Source organism: Urocitellus parryii, chromosome 4 (genome assembly GCF_045843805.1).
Source record: "Urocitellus parryii isolate mUroPar1 chromosome 4, mUroPar1.hap1, whole genome shotgun sequence".
Lineage (NCBI taxonomy): Eukaryota > Metazoa > Chordata > Mammalia > Rodentia > Sciuridae > Urocitellus > Urocitellus parryii.
Window position 1 is genome coordinate 210,986,651 of NC_135534.1, and position 17,011 is coordinate 211,003,661.

The following is a 17,011-nucleotide window of genomic DNA, read 5'->3' on the forward strand; positions in this document are numbered from 1 at the left end:
GGTCATGACACCCAGGGGATTGGTCCAGCTGCCAGTCTACCTAAGAGTTGGGCTACTTGCTGAGGCGAGGGGTTCCCTGAGCTGCCATCTTGAGGTGGGGTTAGCCTGACAAGCCAGCAGGGAGGGCCCAGAGGACCAGCTTGACCTGAAGACCCAACTGGGCTTGCTTACCTGTGAACCTTGATCTAAGGACATTCAGGCCAAGGCCATAGCCAATGGACTCCTGGGACTTTACTCCTTAGGTCCCTGCCCTTGCAGGAAGCAGCAACCTGCTGTTATCCCCTCATCACCACTGGCCTGCCCTCCTCCCAGAAGGAGACTCTGTTCTAGCATCCTCTCTGCAGTTGCCCTTCCCCCAACCAGGCCCAGAACTCAGCCCTGCAAACCATTTGCCCTAGCTGCTCCTGGCTGGTTCCTTGAGGGCAGCACCACCCTCTTTTGCAGAGAGGAAACCCTAGCCCTGGGAGTCTGAATTCCCAGCATCTCCATGCCTATGCCAGCTGGAAGTCAATCCCCAGTGCTCTGGGCCCTGGACTGACCAACTTGGCCAGCAACAGTGAGAGAGCTGTGGGAGCCCTGACCTTGGAACCTCTGCCCCAGAGGGGAACAGGACTCCTGCTTAGGGCTGAACCACCAGGCACCCCCAGGATCCAAAGCCTGATGTGGTAACAACTGGAAGAATGTAGTTTTCCCCTCCAGTTGGGATGAGGGAGGAGAGCTTCCTGGAGGAAGCATGGAGGAAAGGGCTTTCAAGTATGAAAAAATATTTGCTGAGCAGTAGGAAGATTTTTTTTTTGGGGGGGTACTAGGGATTGAACCTAGGGGTGCTCAACCACTGAACCACATCCCCAGCCCCCTCCCGCTTTTTTTCTTTCTTTTTTTTTTTTTTTAATTTGAGACAGCTTCTTGCCAAGTTGCTGATGCTGGCTTTGAACTTGTAATTTTCCTGCCTCAGCCTCCTGAGCTGCTGGGATTACTGCACCAATGCCAGGTTAGTCAGAAGTCCAAATTTCTAGTAGGACAACCATCAGCAGTACAGGCACATGTAAAGGGAGTAAGTGTTTGGTGTGTCAGAATTTGGGGAGGACATGGTGGTGGGGTGGAGGGCTGAGAGCTGGGGGACAATGCTGGGTACATGTACCTACAAACTTAGCAGCAGGGAGACTACCAGCCAGGATGGGCTTCGTGTTCTGCAACGGACAAGGAACACTGTGAACCTGGGTTCTAATTCAAAGTTCAAAGAGGGTTAACCACATTAGCCCAGTAATTAGAATCTAACATGGTGGACGTGGCTTATGTTCTCACTGTGTTCCCAGATCTCTGCTAGGGACCCTGGGCACGACTGGAGGCACGTTTAGATTTTCGTATGCAACAAGTTTGTAGTGTGGGCTTCGTTCCCGTTTTGCCTGGAGGAAGTCAAATTTCAGGGAGCTTGAAAGTCATACACTATGTCCTACACTTGTGCTGCACCTGGCGCGACTCAGGCAGGGAGCTTCTAGGACGGAGATGCGTCACTTCCTCAAGCAAAAATATTCGTTAAGTCAAGAGGCTCCTGTTAGACCAGCAAGAGTTGTTCGTGACTATAAAAATAAGATTTGCCTCGAAAAATGTCGGTTCTGAAATCCACAAGCCGACAGCAGTTGCGCGCAAGGCACGCGGTCTCGGGTTCGAGGACCACCAGGCCCGTGGCGGACGGCGGCAGCGGGGCGGAACGTGCGTGCGTGGGCGGGGCCACGCCCGTAGCCCGGGCACCGCCCCTCGAGTGCCGTCTCTCAGGCTCTGGAGGTGACATGTAGATGCCCGGAACCCGAGCGCGGGTGCGGCGGCGTTTTCCCGGAGCGGTTTAGTTGTCGGACCCCGGCCGTGCGGGGCGGAAGTGGGCGGTGCGGGCCGTGCGGAGCCGCGCTGCGGGCGCAACCTGGCCGAACTGGAGGCGGCGGGGGAGCGCGGCTCCGGCGGCCCCCGAGGCCCGGGGGAGCGCGCTTCGGGGGCGTCCGCGGCGGCGCCGGGGGAGCGGTGCGGGGATGGGGCCCCGAGCAGGGCGACGGCGGGGGCCTCGGCCATGTTCGCGGGGCTGCAGGACCTGGGCGTGGCCAACGGCGAGGACCTAAAGGAGACCCTGACCAACTGCACGGAGCCGCTCAAGGCCATCGAGCAGTTCCAGGTGCGCGGGTCGGGCGGGCACTGCTCTCCGCGGCCGCCCGGGGTGGAGGGGCGGGGACGGTAGGCAGAACTCACCGCGCTGACGCTCTGCTTCCGCAGACCGAGAATGGCGTGCTGCTGCCCTCCCTGCAGTCGGCCCTTCCCTTCTTGGACCTGCACGGGACGCCGCGGCTGGAGTTCCACCAGTCGGTGTTTGATGAGCTGCGGGACAAGCTGCTGGAGCGAGTGTCAGCCATCGCTTTGGAGGGGAAGGCCGAGGAAAGGTCGGTCCGCGCTTGCAGCCTCGGAATCGACTGGGCAACTTTTATGGTCCCTTTAGGACTATGTGTGAGGAGCACCCCCACCCCACCGCGCCTCCTGCATGTGGAGACCCACTCCCTCAGTTGTGCAAGTCTTTGCAGGTACAAGAAGCTGGAAGATCTTCTAGAGAAGAGCTTTTCTCTGGTCAAGATGCCATCTCTACAGCCAGTGGTGATGTGTGTCATGAAGCATCTTCCCAAGGTGAGAGCTCTGGTGCTACCCCTTCCGGGGAGACTAGTGTGCCATGAGGTACCGCTTGACCAGCTTACCTGCATGCCCTTGGTTGATGGAAGTCAGACTCAGCTTGGTGCAGGTAGCTACTTAGCTCTGAGGAGTTTTGATGAGCAGCTTGCCTGAGTCAGCTTCTCTCAAGTGGGCCACATGCAGACCAAAACTTGGGTCGTTGTGAGAGAGAGCTGTGGATATTCAGTATATCCACACCTATAGGGTGTGCACCTATAGGGACCATGGGATGGGGCTGGGCCAATGTGGTTTTCATGAGGGGGACCTGGAGGACACAGGTGCCACTTGCAGGAGGGTACAGGGCTTGTGTTTGTCCTTTAGGTTCCTGAGAAGAAGCTGAAGCTTGTGATGGCTGACAAGGAACTGTATCGAGCCTGTGCTGTGGAGGTGAAGCGGCAGATCTGGCAGGACAATCAGGCACTCTTTGGGGATGAAGTCTCCCCACTGCTGAAACAGTATATCCTGGAGAAGGAGAGTGCACTCTTCAGCACAGAGCTGTCTGTCCTGCACAACTTCTTTAGTCCTTCCCCCAAGACCAGACGCCAGGGCGAGGTGAGGGGAGGCAGGGCATGCACAGGGCTTTGAGTGTGTGGGTTTGTTCCTGGAATGTGTGGCCTGAAAGGTTGGTTGGTTGTGTGTTTGTGTACATTTTACTTTTTCGTGAAATTATATGGGAAAAAAGTTAATGCCTACAGACAGGCATTAGCTTTTAATGAAAAGTGATAGCCCCACCCCACTTCCAAAAAGCTTCTGCTTGGCCCTTAAGTTTTTTTTTTTTTTTTTTTTTTTGGTAACGGTGATTGAACCCAGGGGCACTTAACCACTAAGCTATACTTTCAACCCCTTTAAAATAAAATAATTATTTTTGTTTTGGGATAGGGTCTAACAGCTAAACTTTTTTTTTAATATTTATTTTTTTAGTTGTAGTTGGACACATACCTTTATTTTATTTACTTATTTTATTTACTTATTTACTTATTTTATTTACTTATTTTATTTACTGTATTTTATTTACGTGGTGCTGAGGATCAAACCCAGGGCCTCACACTTGCTAGGCAAGTGCTCTACCACTGAGCCACAATTCTTATCAGCTAAATTTTTAAATCTTTAGTTTGTTAATGTGGTTGAATTCTTCTTCTACTACTACTACTACTATTTTTTTTAAAATATTTTTTAGGTGTCAATGGACTTTTATTTTATTTATTTATATGTGGTGTGGAGAACTGAACCCAGTGCCTCACACGTGCAAGGCAAGTGCTCTACCATTGAGTCACTACCCTAGCTCCCATGGCTGAATTCTTTTTTTTTTTTTTTTTTGATATTTTTTGTTGTAGATGGACACAGTATCTTTATTTTTAATTGGTGCTGAGGATCGAACCTAGTGCCTCACATGTGCAAGGTGGGCGCTCTACCACTGAGCTACAGTCGTAGCCCTGAATTCTTAAATAGTGAACTTAAGTTTCCATCTATTAGTAATGCTGATGTTATACCTGAACTCAGATTTGCAATAACTGGGCTGGGGATGTAGTTCAGTGGTAGAACATTTGTCTAGCATGCATGAGGCCCTGGGATCAATCCCCAGGACTATAATTTTTTTTTCTTATACAATAACTGATATCTGTTTTTTTATACTGGGATTTTTTTAGTTAAATTTATCTTTTTCTTCTTTTTTTTTCTGGTACCAGGGATTGAACCCAGTTTCACTTAACTACTGAGCCACATCTCAGCTCTTTTTTAAAATTTTGAGACAGGGTCTCTAAATTGTTTAGGGACTCGCTAAGTTGCTGAGACTGTCCTTGAACTTGTGATTCTCTTTCCTCAGCCTCCCAAGTTCCTGAATCACAGGCATAAACAACCATGCCCAGCTTGATTTCTTTCTTTTTTTTGGCGGGGGCAGTACCACGGATTGAACTTGGGCACTCAACCATTGAGCTACATCCCCAGTCCTATTTTGTATTTTATTTAGAGACAGGGCCTCACTCAGTTGCTTAGTGCCTCGTTTTTGCTAAGACTGGCTTTGAACTCGTGATCCTCCTGTCTCAGCCTCCCGAGCTGCTGGGATTACAGGCATTTAGTAGAGACATAAAACATTATTTAAGTCATTCCAGGTTAATGAAGAAAATATAGATAAGATCTATTTATTTTATTTTTGTGGTGTGGGTATTGAAACTGGGGTGCTCTACCACTGAGCTACACCCCCAGCTCTTTTTATTATTTGTTTTGAGACAGTCTTGCTACGTTGACCAGGCTGACCTGAAGCTTGGTCCTCCCTCCTGCCAGCCTCCCACGTTGCTGGGATTGCAGGCCTTCATCCTTGGGCCTCATCAGTTTACTATCAACTTAATCTTCTTCTTAAACTAATGTATTAAAAAAAGTTACTTTCAGTGTGTAACTGAATGTCAATGATTGTCATTGAGCTGTGTTGTCATTGAGCTATGTTTATTTTGGGGTCACTGAGTCTAAAATCTGGTGGGTCTTTCATGCCCTCAGCACATCCTCAGTTGCCACAGTTCAAGTGCCAAAGCCATGAGTGTGGCCTGTAGCTCCAGTGGGACTTCAAGGCTCTTGGCCACATGGACCGGCAGCTGTGGGGTTGGAGGAGTGTGTAGCTTACGCTGTCCCTGACCTCTGTCCCTTGCCTTGTGCTTGTTTATTCTCGGTTAGGTCCTTTGTAAACCTCTCATTCCATTGCTGTCAGAGCAGTGCTCCCCCTCCCCCAGCTTGCCCCACACTCCCCTGCCCTCCTCCTCTCCTGGATCTTCTGGTGACTGGGTGCTGATTTCTTTACTTGCTTTGTCCTAAGTGTTTTCTTTCAAAAAGCTACATTTTTATACACGTGAGAGTTGCAGTGCGAAAGTGTCCAAACAGCAGAAAGGAACAGGAGAAGCAGCTCCCACCCCCTCCCTCCCTCCTTTAAGGGGGCACTACCCTGTCCCCTGCTGCATCCATCCCCACGAGTTGCTGCCTCAGCCCAGTTTCTGTGTGAGTTGTCTCTGGGTCACCTCGGTGTCAGTGCTCCTGGAGAGAAGTGGCCTTGGCATCAGATCCCGGGCCGTGCCCAGCCTCCCTCAGACTGGGCGGGCGGGCCAGCCACATTTCCATCTGCGGCTGCTTTTGTCCCTGATGTTTTCCCTCCTGGTCTCCTGGCTTTCTCTAGGTGGCCGCCTGTGGTTGGCCCCGCTTCTCCTGCGCGGCTCCTGAGCTTGCTTACTTTCTCCTCCTGATTTGAAGGCGTCCTTTCAGAGTCCTGACATACTGGACGTTTATTTTGTTTTGACTTCACAGCTGATGGCTGGCTGGACTCGTAGTCACAGGCCTACTCTGTCACAGACCTCTCTGCCCTTCTCCAGCATCTGTGTCTGTGCACAAGTTGGCAGGGGCTCTGTCTTGTGGCACTTGGTTGGTGGCCTGTTGTTCCTCGCAGTCTGTTCTTGGGGCTCTGTGATTTTATAGTGCTGTGACAGGGAGCCTCAGGCCAAGGGGTTGCTTGTGGTCCATCCTCGTTCCGGTGAGCCACGTCCAGGGAGCAGCTGAGCAGAGCTCTGTGGTGGCTGAGGCTGCACAGTGGGGTCCCAGTGCTGTCCTGAGGAGGAATGAAGTGGCTTATCTGTGCCAGGGGCCTAGGTGCCTATGTCCCTGCTTGGCCGTCCAGGGGCGGGAAGGGGGAATTGGATTTTGTTTGTTTTGTACACCTGGGGCCTCTGCCTGTGCTTTGTGGCCCTGGATGCTGGTGGTGGGACGAGGTCACACAGCCTCCATCACACAGCCTCCAGCTGCAATTGAAGACAGGAAGACAGGAGACAGGAGCCATGTGGGCTGGGTGGACAGCCTGGAGGAGCAGGCAGCCAGCCTTGCAGGCCTTGAGTGTAGGCCCTAAGGCGGCAGGGCCACCTGCGTCTTCCCACAGTGGAGTTCTTCTGGGATGTCACTCAGTGCTGCCTCTTGCCTGGCCCCTCTTGACCAGGTAGGCAAGTACTTGAGATCCTAGGCTTGTGACCTTTCAGGGAACCATGGGGACTGGTGTGGGCTCACCACCCTAAGTAACAGCCTGTCACCTCTGGCAGAGTGGCAGCATTTCACCTGAGAAGAGGCAGTGTCTGACACCAGCAGCCCAGAAAGGACACTCTGGAGGGAGTGTTGCTGTCCCAGGACTTGGCCACCTGTGTGGTGGCTGGGTGTAGGGTGGTGGGCGGTGTTCTGGGCACAGTGGCCTGTCTCTCCTGCCAGGTGGTGCAGAAGCTGACGCAGATGGTGGGGAAGAACGTGAAGCTGTACGACATGGTGCTCCAGTTCCTGCGCACGCTCTTCCTGCGAACCAGGAACGTGCACTACTGCACACTGCGGGCCGAGCTGCTCATGTCCCTGCATGATCTGGATGTGGGTGATATCTGCACAGTGGACCCCTGCCATAAGGTGCGGCCTCCGTGGTCACTTCTTCAGGGGTCCTCCCCTGCTGCTTCCATGGCACGCGGTTTCTAGGAACCAGTCAGGCATCAACCCGTGCCAAGCTTATGTCTTGAGCCGTCCGTCCATTCAGCTTCCAGCTGGGTGCTGGCATCTCTGTACACCCCACTAGGGAGGGTGGCATCCTCCAGGTGCCTGAGCCAGAGACCTGGGTGTCTTGGTGCCTCACTGCCCTTTAGCCTATCTCTGCTGCAGCTGGGTGCATGCCCCCCCCCCACCCTGTAGCAGTGCCTCGTTCCTCTGTGTCGTCAGCTGGCCTCTGGCCCTCCCTAGCCCCCAGCCTACGGGGCTTCTCACTGGCAAGTACCAGGGTGTTCCAGGAAGGGGGTTTCATCTGCCCTGTGTCTCCGAGCCCAGGCATGGCAGCACTGGGACCATTTCCCAGGGACCTTTGGTGTCCTCTGAGCCTCTCACTGCTCCAAGTGCTACAGTGCCTGACGCACACCAGGGAGGTTCACAGAGAAGACAGGTCACCTCCTTGCACTGTCCTGGGGCTTGCTGCTTTTGTCCCCAGGAAGAACACCCCCTGCTTCCTGCAAGTCCCTTGTCCACCAGGAAGGCTCTGTGGTGCTTTCTGTCTCTGGGCATCTTCCCACCCTCTCCTGTGGCCCCTAGGTCTTGGGGTGAGGCTTGGGTCTGTGGCCTGTGTCTGCCTCTGCCTCTGGTCTCAGCTCCTCAGGCAGTGCTGTGCCTGAGGGAGACAAAGGGCTGCAGCTGTCTCAGGCCTTGCCTCTGGCTGTGGGAGGGTCCAGTCCTGCCCTGCTGATGCCCTTTCTGCCTGCAGTTCACCTGGTGTCTGGATGCCTGTATCCGAGAGCGGTTTGTGGACAGCAAGAGAGCCCGGGAGCTGCAGGGGTTTCTTGATGGAGTAAAGAAAGGGCAGGAGCAAGTCCTGGGGTAAGGCATCCTGTGTTCCCACTCTTGCTAGCTGGAGCCATGCCAGGCCCCTGAGCCCATGGCTTAGGACGGGATCGTGTGGGAGGAGTTCAGGCAGCAGACACCATCGTCTCTGCACAGATGCAGGGCTCATATTCTTGAGGGTGCCAGGGTGGGGGTCCAGTGGCCTGGAGTCTGCAGCAGTTTGGGGCCTGCTCCAGGCTGAGGGCTCCCCGTGTCCTCTAGCTGGTTGCTGTGTAGTCTGTCACCCTTCTCTTAGAACTCTGGCTTCTTGACTGAGCTCGGTCTGGGCCAGGCTTTTAAAAGCAGGCCTTTGTGGTTCTTTTTTTTTTTTTTTTTTTTTTTTTTTTTAATCTTTTTTATTTTTTTTTACTTTTCACCTCTAGTTTGAAAGAGCTTTCAATGGGGTAAGAATAAATTACAGGGGCTGGGGTTGTGGCTCAGTGGTAGAGCGCTCGCCTAGCATATGCAAGGCCCTGGGTTTGATCCTCAGCAACATATTTATAAAAAAGTAAATAAATAAAACAAAGATATTGTGTCCATGTACAGTTAAAAACAAATTTAAAAAGAAAAAAACAGAGTAAATTACAAAGCTTGTGTATTTTGTTGAGAGGACCAGAGTACGATTTGCTTGCTCCATGCAGAAAGAGAGCAACTCCCAGGGTGGTGCTTAAGCCTCCCTGCCCAGCCCCTGCTGCCCTCAGCGGTCTGCACACTGTCAGCAGGCAGGGGCAGGTCAGCCAGGCTTCCCCAGTTCATGCTGAGGACTGCTCCCTCAGGGACCTGTCCATGATCCTCTGCGACCCCTTTGCCATCAACACGCTGTCTCTGAGTACCATCAGGCACCTGCAGGAGCTTGTCAGCCAGGAGACGCTGCCCAGGGTGAGTGCATGCATGCCCTGGTATTGACACACGGCTCCACCTGTGGAGCTGGCTTTGATCCTGTGAGTGGGGCAGTTGGGATCCTGGATGGGGTCCCAGGGTCCTGGCATGACAGGAGAGATCCCACTGAGTATTGACTGCAGTCAGAGGACAGCATAACCTTGGTGACTTCTGTTAAGGACTGTTTCCCTGCAGGACAGCCCTGACCTCCTGCTGCTGCTTAGGCTGCTGGCCCTGGGCCAGGGAGCCTGGGACCTGATTGACAGCCAGGTCTTCAAGGAGCCCAAGATGGTATGGGATTTGGCTTCCTTGCATTGCTGCTACTTACGAGTTGTGGTGAGGTGGCCCCTCCAGTCCCAGCTCTGTGTTCCTGGGGGCTTCCTTTAGGAAACATCAGGGATTTTGGGGGTGTCTTGATAGAGCTGGCTACCTACAGGGAGGTGGGCTGCTTCCTATACACTTGGCCCATGGCATTTCCATAAGGGGCTGTAATCATGCCAGTTTGGGAGTCCACAGACAGCGCTGAGTGGGAGTCTCATAAAGCCAGAAGTAGGAGCAGTGTCAAGGGTGGGCAGACCTTCCGGGTGGGTTGCACACACCTGTACTCCTAGCAACTTGGGAGGCTGAGGCAGGAGGATCGTGAGTTTGAGGCTAGCCTCAGCAACTTAAGCAAGGCTCTAGGCACCTTAGTGAGATCCTGTCTAAAAGACTAAAAAGAACTGGGCCTGGCATGGTAGCGCATGCCTGTAATCCCCATGGCTTGGGAGGCTGAGACAGTAGTATCGGAGTTCAAAGCCAGCCTCAGTAAAAGTGAGGCGCTAAGCAATTTGGTGAGACCCTCTCTCTAAATAAAATACAAAAATAGGGCTGGGATGTGGCTCAGTGGTCGAGTGCCCCTGGGTTCCATCCCCAGTGCCCCCGTCACCCAAAAAAAGCAACACAGAACTGGGTGTGAGCTCAGTGGTAGAGCTCCCTGGTTCAACCCTCAGTGTCCAAAGCAACACCTGGAAAGGGACAGGCAGACCCCAGGAAAGGGTGCAGTGTGGGCCCTCGTGGGGGGTCTGCACTGGGGAGAGTCGGGCTGGGGACCCAGGGGCTGCTGACTCACGGTCTTTGTCCCTGCAGGAGGCGGAGCTCATCACCAGATTCTTGCCCATGCTCATGTCCTTTGTGGTGGACGACCACACGTTCAACGTGGACCAGAAGCTTCCAGCTGAGGAGAAGGCCCCGGTCGTGTACCCTAGCACGCTTCCCGAGAGCTTCACCAAGTAGGTGCCGAGGCACCAGCAGGGCGTGTCAGGGCGGGCTGTGCTTGCCCAGCGCTGCAGGGGCCTGACGGGTCCTGGGCGCCATCTGCCCAGGTTTCTGCAGGAGCAGCGCATGGCCTGTGAGGTGGGGTTGTACTACGTCCTGCACATCACCAAGCAGCGGAACAAGAACGCTCTCCTGCGCCTGCTGCCGGGGCTGGGTGAGTCCGGACGTGCATCCTGCCGGGCAGGGACCTCCTGGGACCCAGAAGGCTGCTGGCCACTGTGTCCCTGCCCTCACACCCACCTTCCCTAGCTATTGTCACTTTCAGTCTTGTCTGAAGTTTATCTTAGTAGGAAAGTGAGAGGCTGCTTACTTAGCCTTGTGTTTTGGGTCTTGTGATATTTCCCACAGAAAGGGGTGTAGGAACCACCTTTATCTTTTAATTTTTAAATATTTATTTTTTATTTTTTTAAAGAGAGAGAGAGAGAATTTTTAATATTTATTTTTTAGTTATTGCCAGACACAGCATCTTTGTTTGTATGTGGTGCTGAGGATTGAACCCAGGCTGCATGCATGCTAGGCGAGCGCACTACCGTTTGAGCCACATCCCCAGCCCTAAATATTTATTATTTTTAGTTGTAGGTGGACCTAATACTTTTATTTTATTTATCTATTTTTGGTGCCGGGGATTGAACTCAGGGGCACTCGACCACTGAGCCACATCCCCAGCCCTATTTTGTATTTTATTTAGAGCCAGGGTCTCACTGAGTTGCTTAGTTGAGGCTGGCTTTGAATTCGAGATCCTCCTGTCTCAGCCTCCCAAGCCACTGGGATTACAGGTGTGCCCTGTTATTTTATCCTAACTGCTGAAGGGCATGTGGCTCCTTGTGTCCCCAGAGGGCAGAGGGAGTGTGCCCTCCAAGGCTGTTTTAGGCCCACTTCCCCCAGGACCACTTGGAGGAGGTGACCCAGCCCGGAAGAGGGAGGGCTCTGGCTGGGCCTGTAGAAATAAGGCCACTGTCCTGTTGGAGAGGTGCATGCTGTGCCCACTTGGTAACGGTCCTGGGTCTTGCTGCCCTGGGCTCACAGGCATGTCTCTCAGTCGCTGGCTGCCTGCTTTCAGCTTCTGTGTGCAGGAAGCTCTGTGGGCGTGGCTGTGCAGACACATCTGACTAAGTCCTCTCAGACTGGGCCTTGGCTGCAGGTTTATTGTTTTAAAACAATGCAGACTGACCACCTTGCCACTCAGGTCAGAAGTCCTCAGTGAGCCTCATAGGGCCAGGCCAATGTTCTGCACGGAGGGCCTCTCTGCAGGCTCCCAGGAACCTGTCCTGTGCCTCTCCAGCAAACACAGCTATCCCCAGGCATCTGACCCGAGAAATGGTGGGGGCAGTGGGGGCTGAAGGGCTGGCTGCTTGTTGGCATTGTGAGGTCTCCAGGGACATGGTTACAAGTCGCCTTGACCTGCCTCGTCCCAGGTGTGCTCAGCACCCTGTCTTCCTCGCACCTGGTTCTGGCTATTAGAGTGGGTTGAGACGGGCAGTGGGCTATCTTTCTTGGAGCACGTTGCTGCCCCTGGGGTGTGCAGCTCTGATCACGTTCAGGAGGAGCTCTCTTGTTCTTAGTATGAATCAGAATGGATGTGGGTTTTCTAGAATTTTCTGATTGTGGGAATTTCTGAGCTCTGAGAAGTCCCTGACACATGATCTGTGACTCTGAACAGTTTGTAGGCTCCTCTACAAAAGAAGGATGGTCACTTCTCAGCAGGTTCGCTGTCACTTCTCGGGTCAGATGCCTGGGGGTGGCTGTGTTCCTGTGGCATCTGGCAGGCATTGTCAATGGGGCTGAGTGCTGCTGTGAGCCTTGCCTGCCTGCCCCCAGGTCTCCCATAAGCTTTAGGGCTTGGAGAGATCTAGGCACTGACAGTGGTACCCCTGGGGTGCCTGTGTCTCTCTGAAACGTCTCTCCACTGGTCTAGGCAGTATCGGCCAGGTCTGCCCTGGCAGGTCTCAGGGATGGTGGCATCTAGTTCCCATCCCATCTGCACCAGTCCTCCATGCCGTGACCAGGCTGCAGGTGCTACTGCCTGTGTGGGACTGCTGCCGCACAGCGCCCCTGAGGTCTGCTCGGGCAGGGCCTGGCAGTACCTGTGTTGTGTTGGTGCAGCAAGGCTTAGCTGCAGTTGGCTTCATGGTCTTTTCTGCTTTAGGGTTAGTAGCTTCAAAAAGGGGGTTTGGAAGAGCTTCCTCCAGGCTGTGCTTTGGCTCTTCCTGCCTTTTCCTTGTTGGGCTGTGGTTTTTCTCTCTCTTGGGGCTGGTTCTGACCAGAGCCCTCAACCGTTGGGTAGAGCCTTCAGGAGGGGCCACCCTGTTTTCATCCCCACCCCCAGTCCACCACCCACTCACCTGGGACCCTGTTATGACCTCTGGGTACTTGGGAGTCCCTGGGGAGGCCCCAGGGGCAGATTTCTGAGGGCAGAGGTTGTCTGCCCTGGCAAAGGGGTGGGTGGTGGCTGGGCCAGGCCAACCTGCTGTGATTGCAGTGGAAACCTTCGGCGACCTGGCCTTCAGCGATATCTTCCTCCACCTGCTTACTGGGAGCCTGGCGCTGCTGGCTGACGAGTTCGCCCTGGAGGATTTCTGCAGCAGCCTCTTCGATGGCTTCTTCCTCACAGCCTCACCTAGGTAGGCCACACAGCCATGGGCAAGCCAGGCCAGCCAGACTTTCGTGTGCACAGAAGCCTGGCAGGTGAGGGGCTGCAGGTGGGTCTGTCGGGCACCATGGCTGCACTTGCCAAAGGGTTGCCCAGGTATAGTTGGGGGGTCCTGTCTCCAGGGCAGCAGGAGGAGCTGGAAGGGGCTTTTCCCCTGCAGTTGGGCTGAGCCTTGGAGGAGTGTGTCCTCCTCTCAGCCCCGTGTCTCCACCCGGCCCTGGCCTTTTCCAGGAAGGAGAATGTGCATCGGCATGTACTGCGGCTTCTCCTCCACCTGCACCCCAGGGTAGCCCCCTCCAAGCTGGAGGCTCTGCAGAAGGCCCTGGAGCCCACGGGCCAGGTGGGTGCTTGACCTCCACATCTGGGAATGCTGACCCTGGCCTGCTGTGCTTTGCTTGGTCTCTGGGGCCTTCCTCTGGGCTGCCCTGGGGCTGGCGGGTTCTTGCTGGTCCCACAACCTGGGTCTGTCTGCAGAGTGGAGAGGCTGTGAAGGAGCTCTACTCCCAGCTGGGTGAGAAGCTGGAGCAACTGGACCATCGGAAGCCCAGCCCAGCCCAGGCTGCAGAGCCACCCGCCCTGGAGCTGCCTCTCCCCAGCGTGCCTGCTCCAGCTGGACTCTGAGGCTCTGCACCCAAAGGGCTGCTCAGGAGTGGGCCCCTCCTGGGACAGTCATCGGGAGAGGCTCCCCTGACCTTGGGAGGGAGCTGCAGGGCCTGTGCAGTAGGGCACCCTTCCTCCCTCTTAGTTGCCTAGAGCTGGTCCTGGGAGGCACCTGCTCTTGCCCTGGGGCCTGGCAGTTTCCTGGAGCTTCATAGTGCCAGCCTTTTGGTGTTGGCAGTTCTCAGCCCGAGCACCTGGCCTGACATGAGTGTGGTGAGCCTGAGGGGAGGGAGTGCACATGGTTTTGGCCAAAGCAGGTGTGCTGGGTCCAGATGTCTGTAGGGTCACTCAGGATGGCAGCGGGCCAGCGGCCTGAGCTGCTGGTGCACCGGTACCAGGGTGCCCATCAGACTGACGGAGGCCCTGCAGGCAGTGCCCCTCCTTCCCACGTGTACTGCCTCAGTTTACCCTTGGAGGAGATTGCTTCTTGCCCAGCTGCACTGACTGACCCTCATGTGGGGAAATTGGGTGCACATTGAGGTTTCCACTTATGTAAATAAAAGACATTTTGGTAAATCTGCAGATGAGCCTTTTCTCTGCTGGCCCTGGGGGTTGGGTGCAGCTCAGAGATGGAGAATTCTCGGGGGGCCCTGTGAGTCCATGGTTCCCTTCTTGGGCCACTGCCCTTGAACACCAGGCATAGACTGCTAGAAGCCCCTCCAGGCCTCACAGGCTGCATGGTGCTAAGACAGACCAGCTCCTTGGTGTCTGTCTGTGGGTCCAGATGAGCCACTCACTCCCTGCACAGATGGGGGACACGAGGCCAGGGCAAGCCCAAGGGTGGTTCTCTTCAGATGAGCCTATATAGCTGGGCAGTGGCTTAGGGAATGCAGGCTGGCCACTGGGCATTACTGGTCTTGAAGACATGACTGAGCAGGGCTACTGGTCTAGGTATAGGAGAGCCTTCTTGGCTCTTTTTGGGGTTAGGTGTGTGTGGGGAGGTTTCTGCCAGCTTTTCCCACTTAGGAATGAATCAAGCCTTGCTGCCCATTGCCAGTCGGGCAGGGGAGCAGGCAGGTGGACTGTCTGGGTAATCTAGGGAGGACTCTGTGCAAAGGGGAGCATTGTCTGTTTTCTGTTGCTAGCGACACCCATAGACGGGATGAGTTATAAGAAAACAAGTTTATTTCTGCTCGTTCAGGGACCCGGGGCTGCAGAGGGCGTCCTGGAGAAAGGCAGGGAGAGTGTGTGTGGGCCTTCATTAGTCACTTCCCTTGTTTCCTTGTTGTTTTCTTGTGGCACTGAGGACTGAAGGTGCTCACAGGGGTGCTCTACCTTGAGCTGTACCCTCAACCCTTTCTATTTGCTTTTTAAAATATTTTTTAGTTGTAGATGGACACAGTACCTTTATGTGGTGCTGAGGATGGAACCCAGGGCCTCACACATGCTAGGTGAGCGCTCTACCACTGAGCCACAGCCCTTTTTTTTTTTTTTTTTTTAATTTTGAGACAGGGTCTTGCCAAGTTGCCCAGCCTGGCCTCACACTAGCCATCCTCCTGCTTCAGCCTCCTGAGGGCTGGGATGACATGTGTGGGACACTGTGCCCAGCTCTCCTTTTCAATCACCGGGACCTCATCATGGGGCTCCAGCATGACCACCTTAACTAACCCTAATTACTTCCCAAAGGTCCACCTCTAAGCACAGTTGTAGGGTTTCCAAGTCAGTATCTCCTGACGGAGATCAGATTTCAACATGGGAGCCCGTGGGGGACACTCCATCCACTTCCAAATCATGGGGTGGGGTGGGTACAGGTGCCAGGGCACTGTGGAGGCAGGGTGGGGAGACGGGGTGGGAGGGCTAGGAAGGAAAGGATAGGGCCGTGGGTAGAGTGGCCAATAGAGTGGACACCTGGCCAGGTCACTGGCCGTGAGAAGGGCCTTCTTGAGTTTATGGTGAAGTCAGCCTTGGTCAGTGCACTGGGTTCTGCCAGTGCCCCTGGAGTGTGGCTGTGCAGACAGTGTCCTGCTGGGGGTGCCTCGGGATGGTGGGGGCAGGGTGGGAAAAGGCAGTACATGAGGGAGTGTGGGGGGGTCACAAGGTCACTGGAGAAGGCTGAGGGCCCCAGGGTCTGGCAGAACCCTGGGGAACAAAGTTATTAGGAGGGAGGACAGGGTAGCATTGCCAGCGGGACTGTGACCAAAGAGAATGTTACTAGAGGGTCAGGGAGCATGACCCTGGGGACACCCACGGGGATGCGGTAGAGGAGGATTTAGGGGGCTGCCCACATTCAAGCAGTGGGTCTCCTGGTGAAGTGCCCTTTCAGAGGGAAGCCTGGAGACCCAGATGGCATTTGCAGATGGCAGCATGACGTCCGCAGGCAATGGGACTACAGAGGGGTTGGTAGGTGGGAGGGGAGGCCTCCCAGGGCAGGGGTGGGTTGAATGGGGCTGGCAGATGACATAGTGGGAGTTTGATTCTGGGGTCCCCTTCACCATGGGGGTGAATGCTCTGGGACATGAGCTCCTTGAACACTGTCACTCCCCTCAAGTGAGTCTCCTCACTCCAGTGTAGGGCTCTGGACTCCAAAGGGTTTGGTTGGTCAGCCTCTGGCAAAAGCAGGAGGCCAGCATTGGACTCAATTGGACACTGGCTTGCTCCTTTCCTGCAGGCCTGGCCAGTCGCACCTGCCCCTCAAGGCCCCAGCCCCAGGGTCCTCCCTGTGTCAGAAAAGGCAGAAAGGCAAGAGGGGGCCTGTGACCCTGAAGGACTCCTCATGTGGGACCTCAGGGCCTGGACAGCCAGCCTCCTGCCCTGGCATTCCTGTCATGTGGATAGAGGGTGACAGAGGCAGGACGGACTTTGGTGGTGTTCCTAGAGCCTGGGGGACTCTGGACTGTCTGATCCTGTGTGTGGCATAGAACTGAGTTAGCCAGAGTGATCTAGAGACAGAGAGGTCCATCCTGGCCACTCCTCAGAAGGCGGTAAGGGCTGCTGCTGGTTCCTGGGAGCTCAGAACTTGTAGGCTGGGCATGGACGGGACCAGCTTCCTTACACAATGAGGGGCCAAGAGCTATCCAGGAAGGCCCCTCTGGGAATGGGAGTGGGGATCAGACACAGGCAAGCAGGTGGCCAGGAAGGGTCCCCAGTTAATTCTGTATTTGTTCCTCGAGAACTTCTGCCTCAGTATGTCCTATGTGGGAGGATCCAGGCTGGTGGACAAAATAAGGGGGGGCCTCTCAGAAGAGGGGGAGGAGAGAGGAGACAGGAAAGTAAGGGAGGGATTGGGGGCACCCAACTCAGCTGGACAAAGGACCCAGCTTTCCTCTTGTTTACTGTAGCCTGGAGTCCCAGTGGGCCCTGCTGGGTCAGGTGGAGATGTCCTGGGGAAGGTGGGGGTCCATGGAGGCCAGACTGAGCTGCAAGGAGCCCAGGGGCCAAGGGAAAGGGGCCCTTAGTATCACCAGGTGTCCTGGGAGAGCCACAGGGCTGCAGAAGGAG

At 54.8% G+C, this 17,011-nt stretch overlaps 1 protein-coding gene across 1 annotated transcript; it reads left to right on the forward strand.

The window, feature by feature from the left end:
• Window positions 1–1,997: 1,997 nt before the first annotated feature.
• Window positions 1,998–14,095, forward strand: Nelfb (negative elongation factor complex member B). The gene is made up of 13 exons (XM_026395605.2): window positions 1,998–2,164; window positions 2,263–2,426; window positions 2,565–2,664; window positions 3,028–3,258; window positions 6,934–7,119; window positions 7,955–8,067; window positions 8,847–8,949; window positions 9,145–9,240; window positions 10,075–10,217; window positions 10,311–10,417; window positions 12,743–12,884; window positions 13,145–13,253; window positions 13,388–14,095. The coding sequence occupies exons 1-13, from the start codon at window positions 2,063–2,065 to the stop codon at window positions 13,532–13,534; spliced, it is 1,743 nt and encodes a 580-aa protein (XP_026251390.2). The 5' UTR covers window positions 1,998–2,062; the 3' UTR covers window positions 13,535–14,095.
• Window positions 14,096–17,011: the final 2,916 nt, after the last annotated feature.

Bases quoted from the DNA above. Each gene is read 5' to 3' on its own strand.
- Nelfb (XM_026395605.2), top strand. From the start codon at position 2,063: ATGTTCGCGGGGCTGCAGGACCTGGGCGTGGCCAACGGCGAGGACCTA. The intron at 2,165-2,262 runs GTGCGCGGGTCG...CTGCTTCCGCAG, and splicing joins AGGCCATCGAGCAGTTCCAG to ACCGAGAATGGCGTGCTGCT. The intron at 2,665-3,027 runs GTGAGAGCTCTG...TTTGTCCTTTAG, and splicing joins TCATGAAGCATCTTCCCAAG to GTTCCTGAGAAGAAGCTGAA.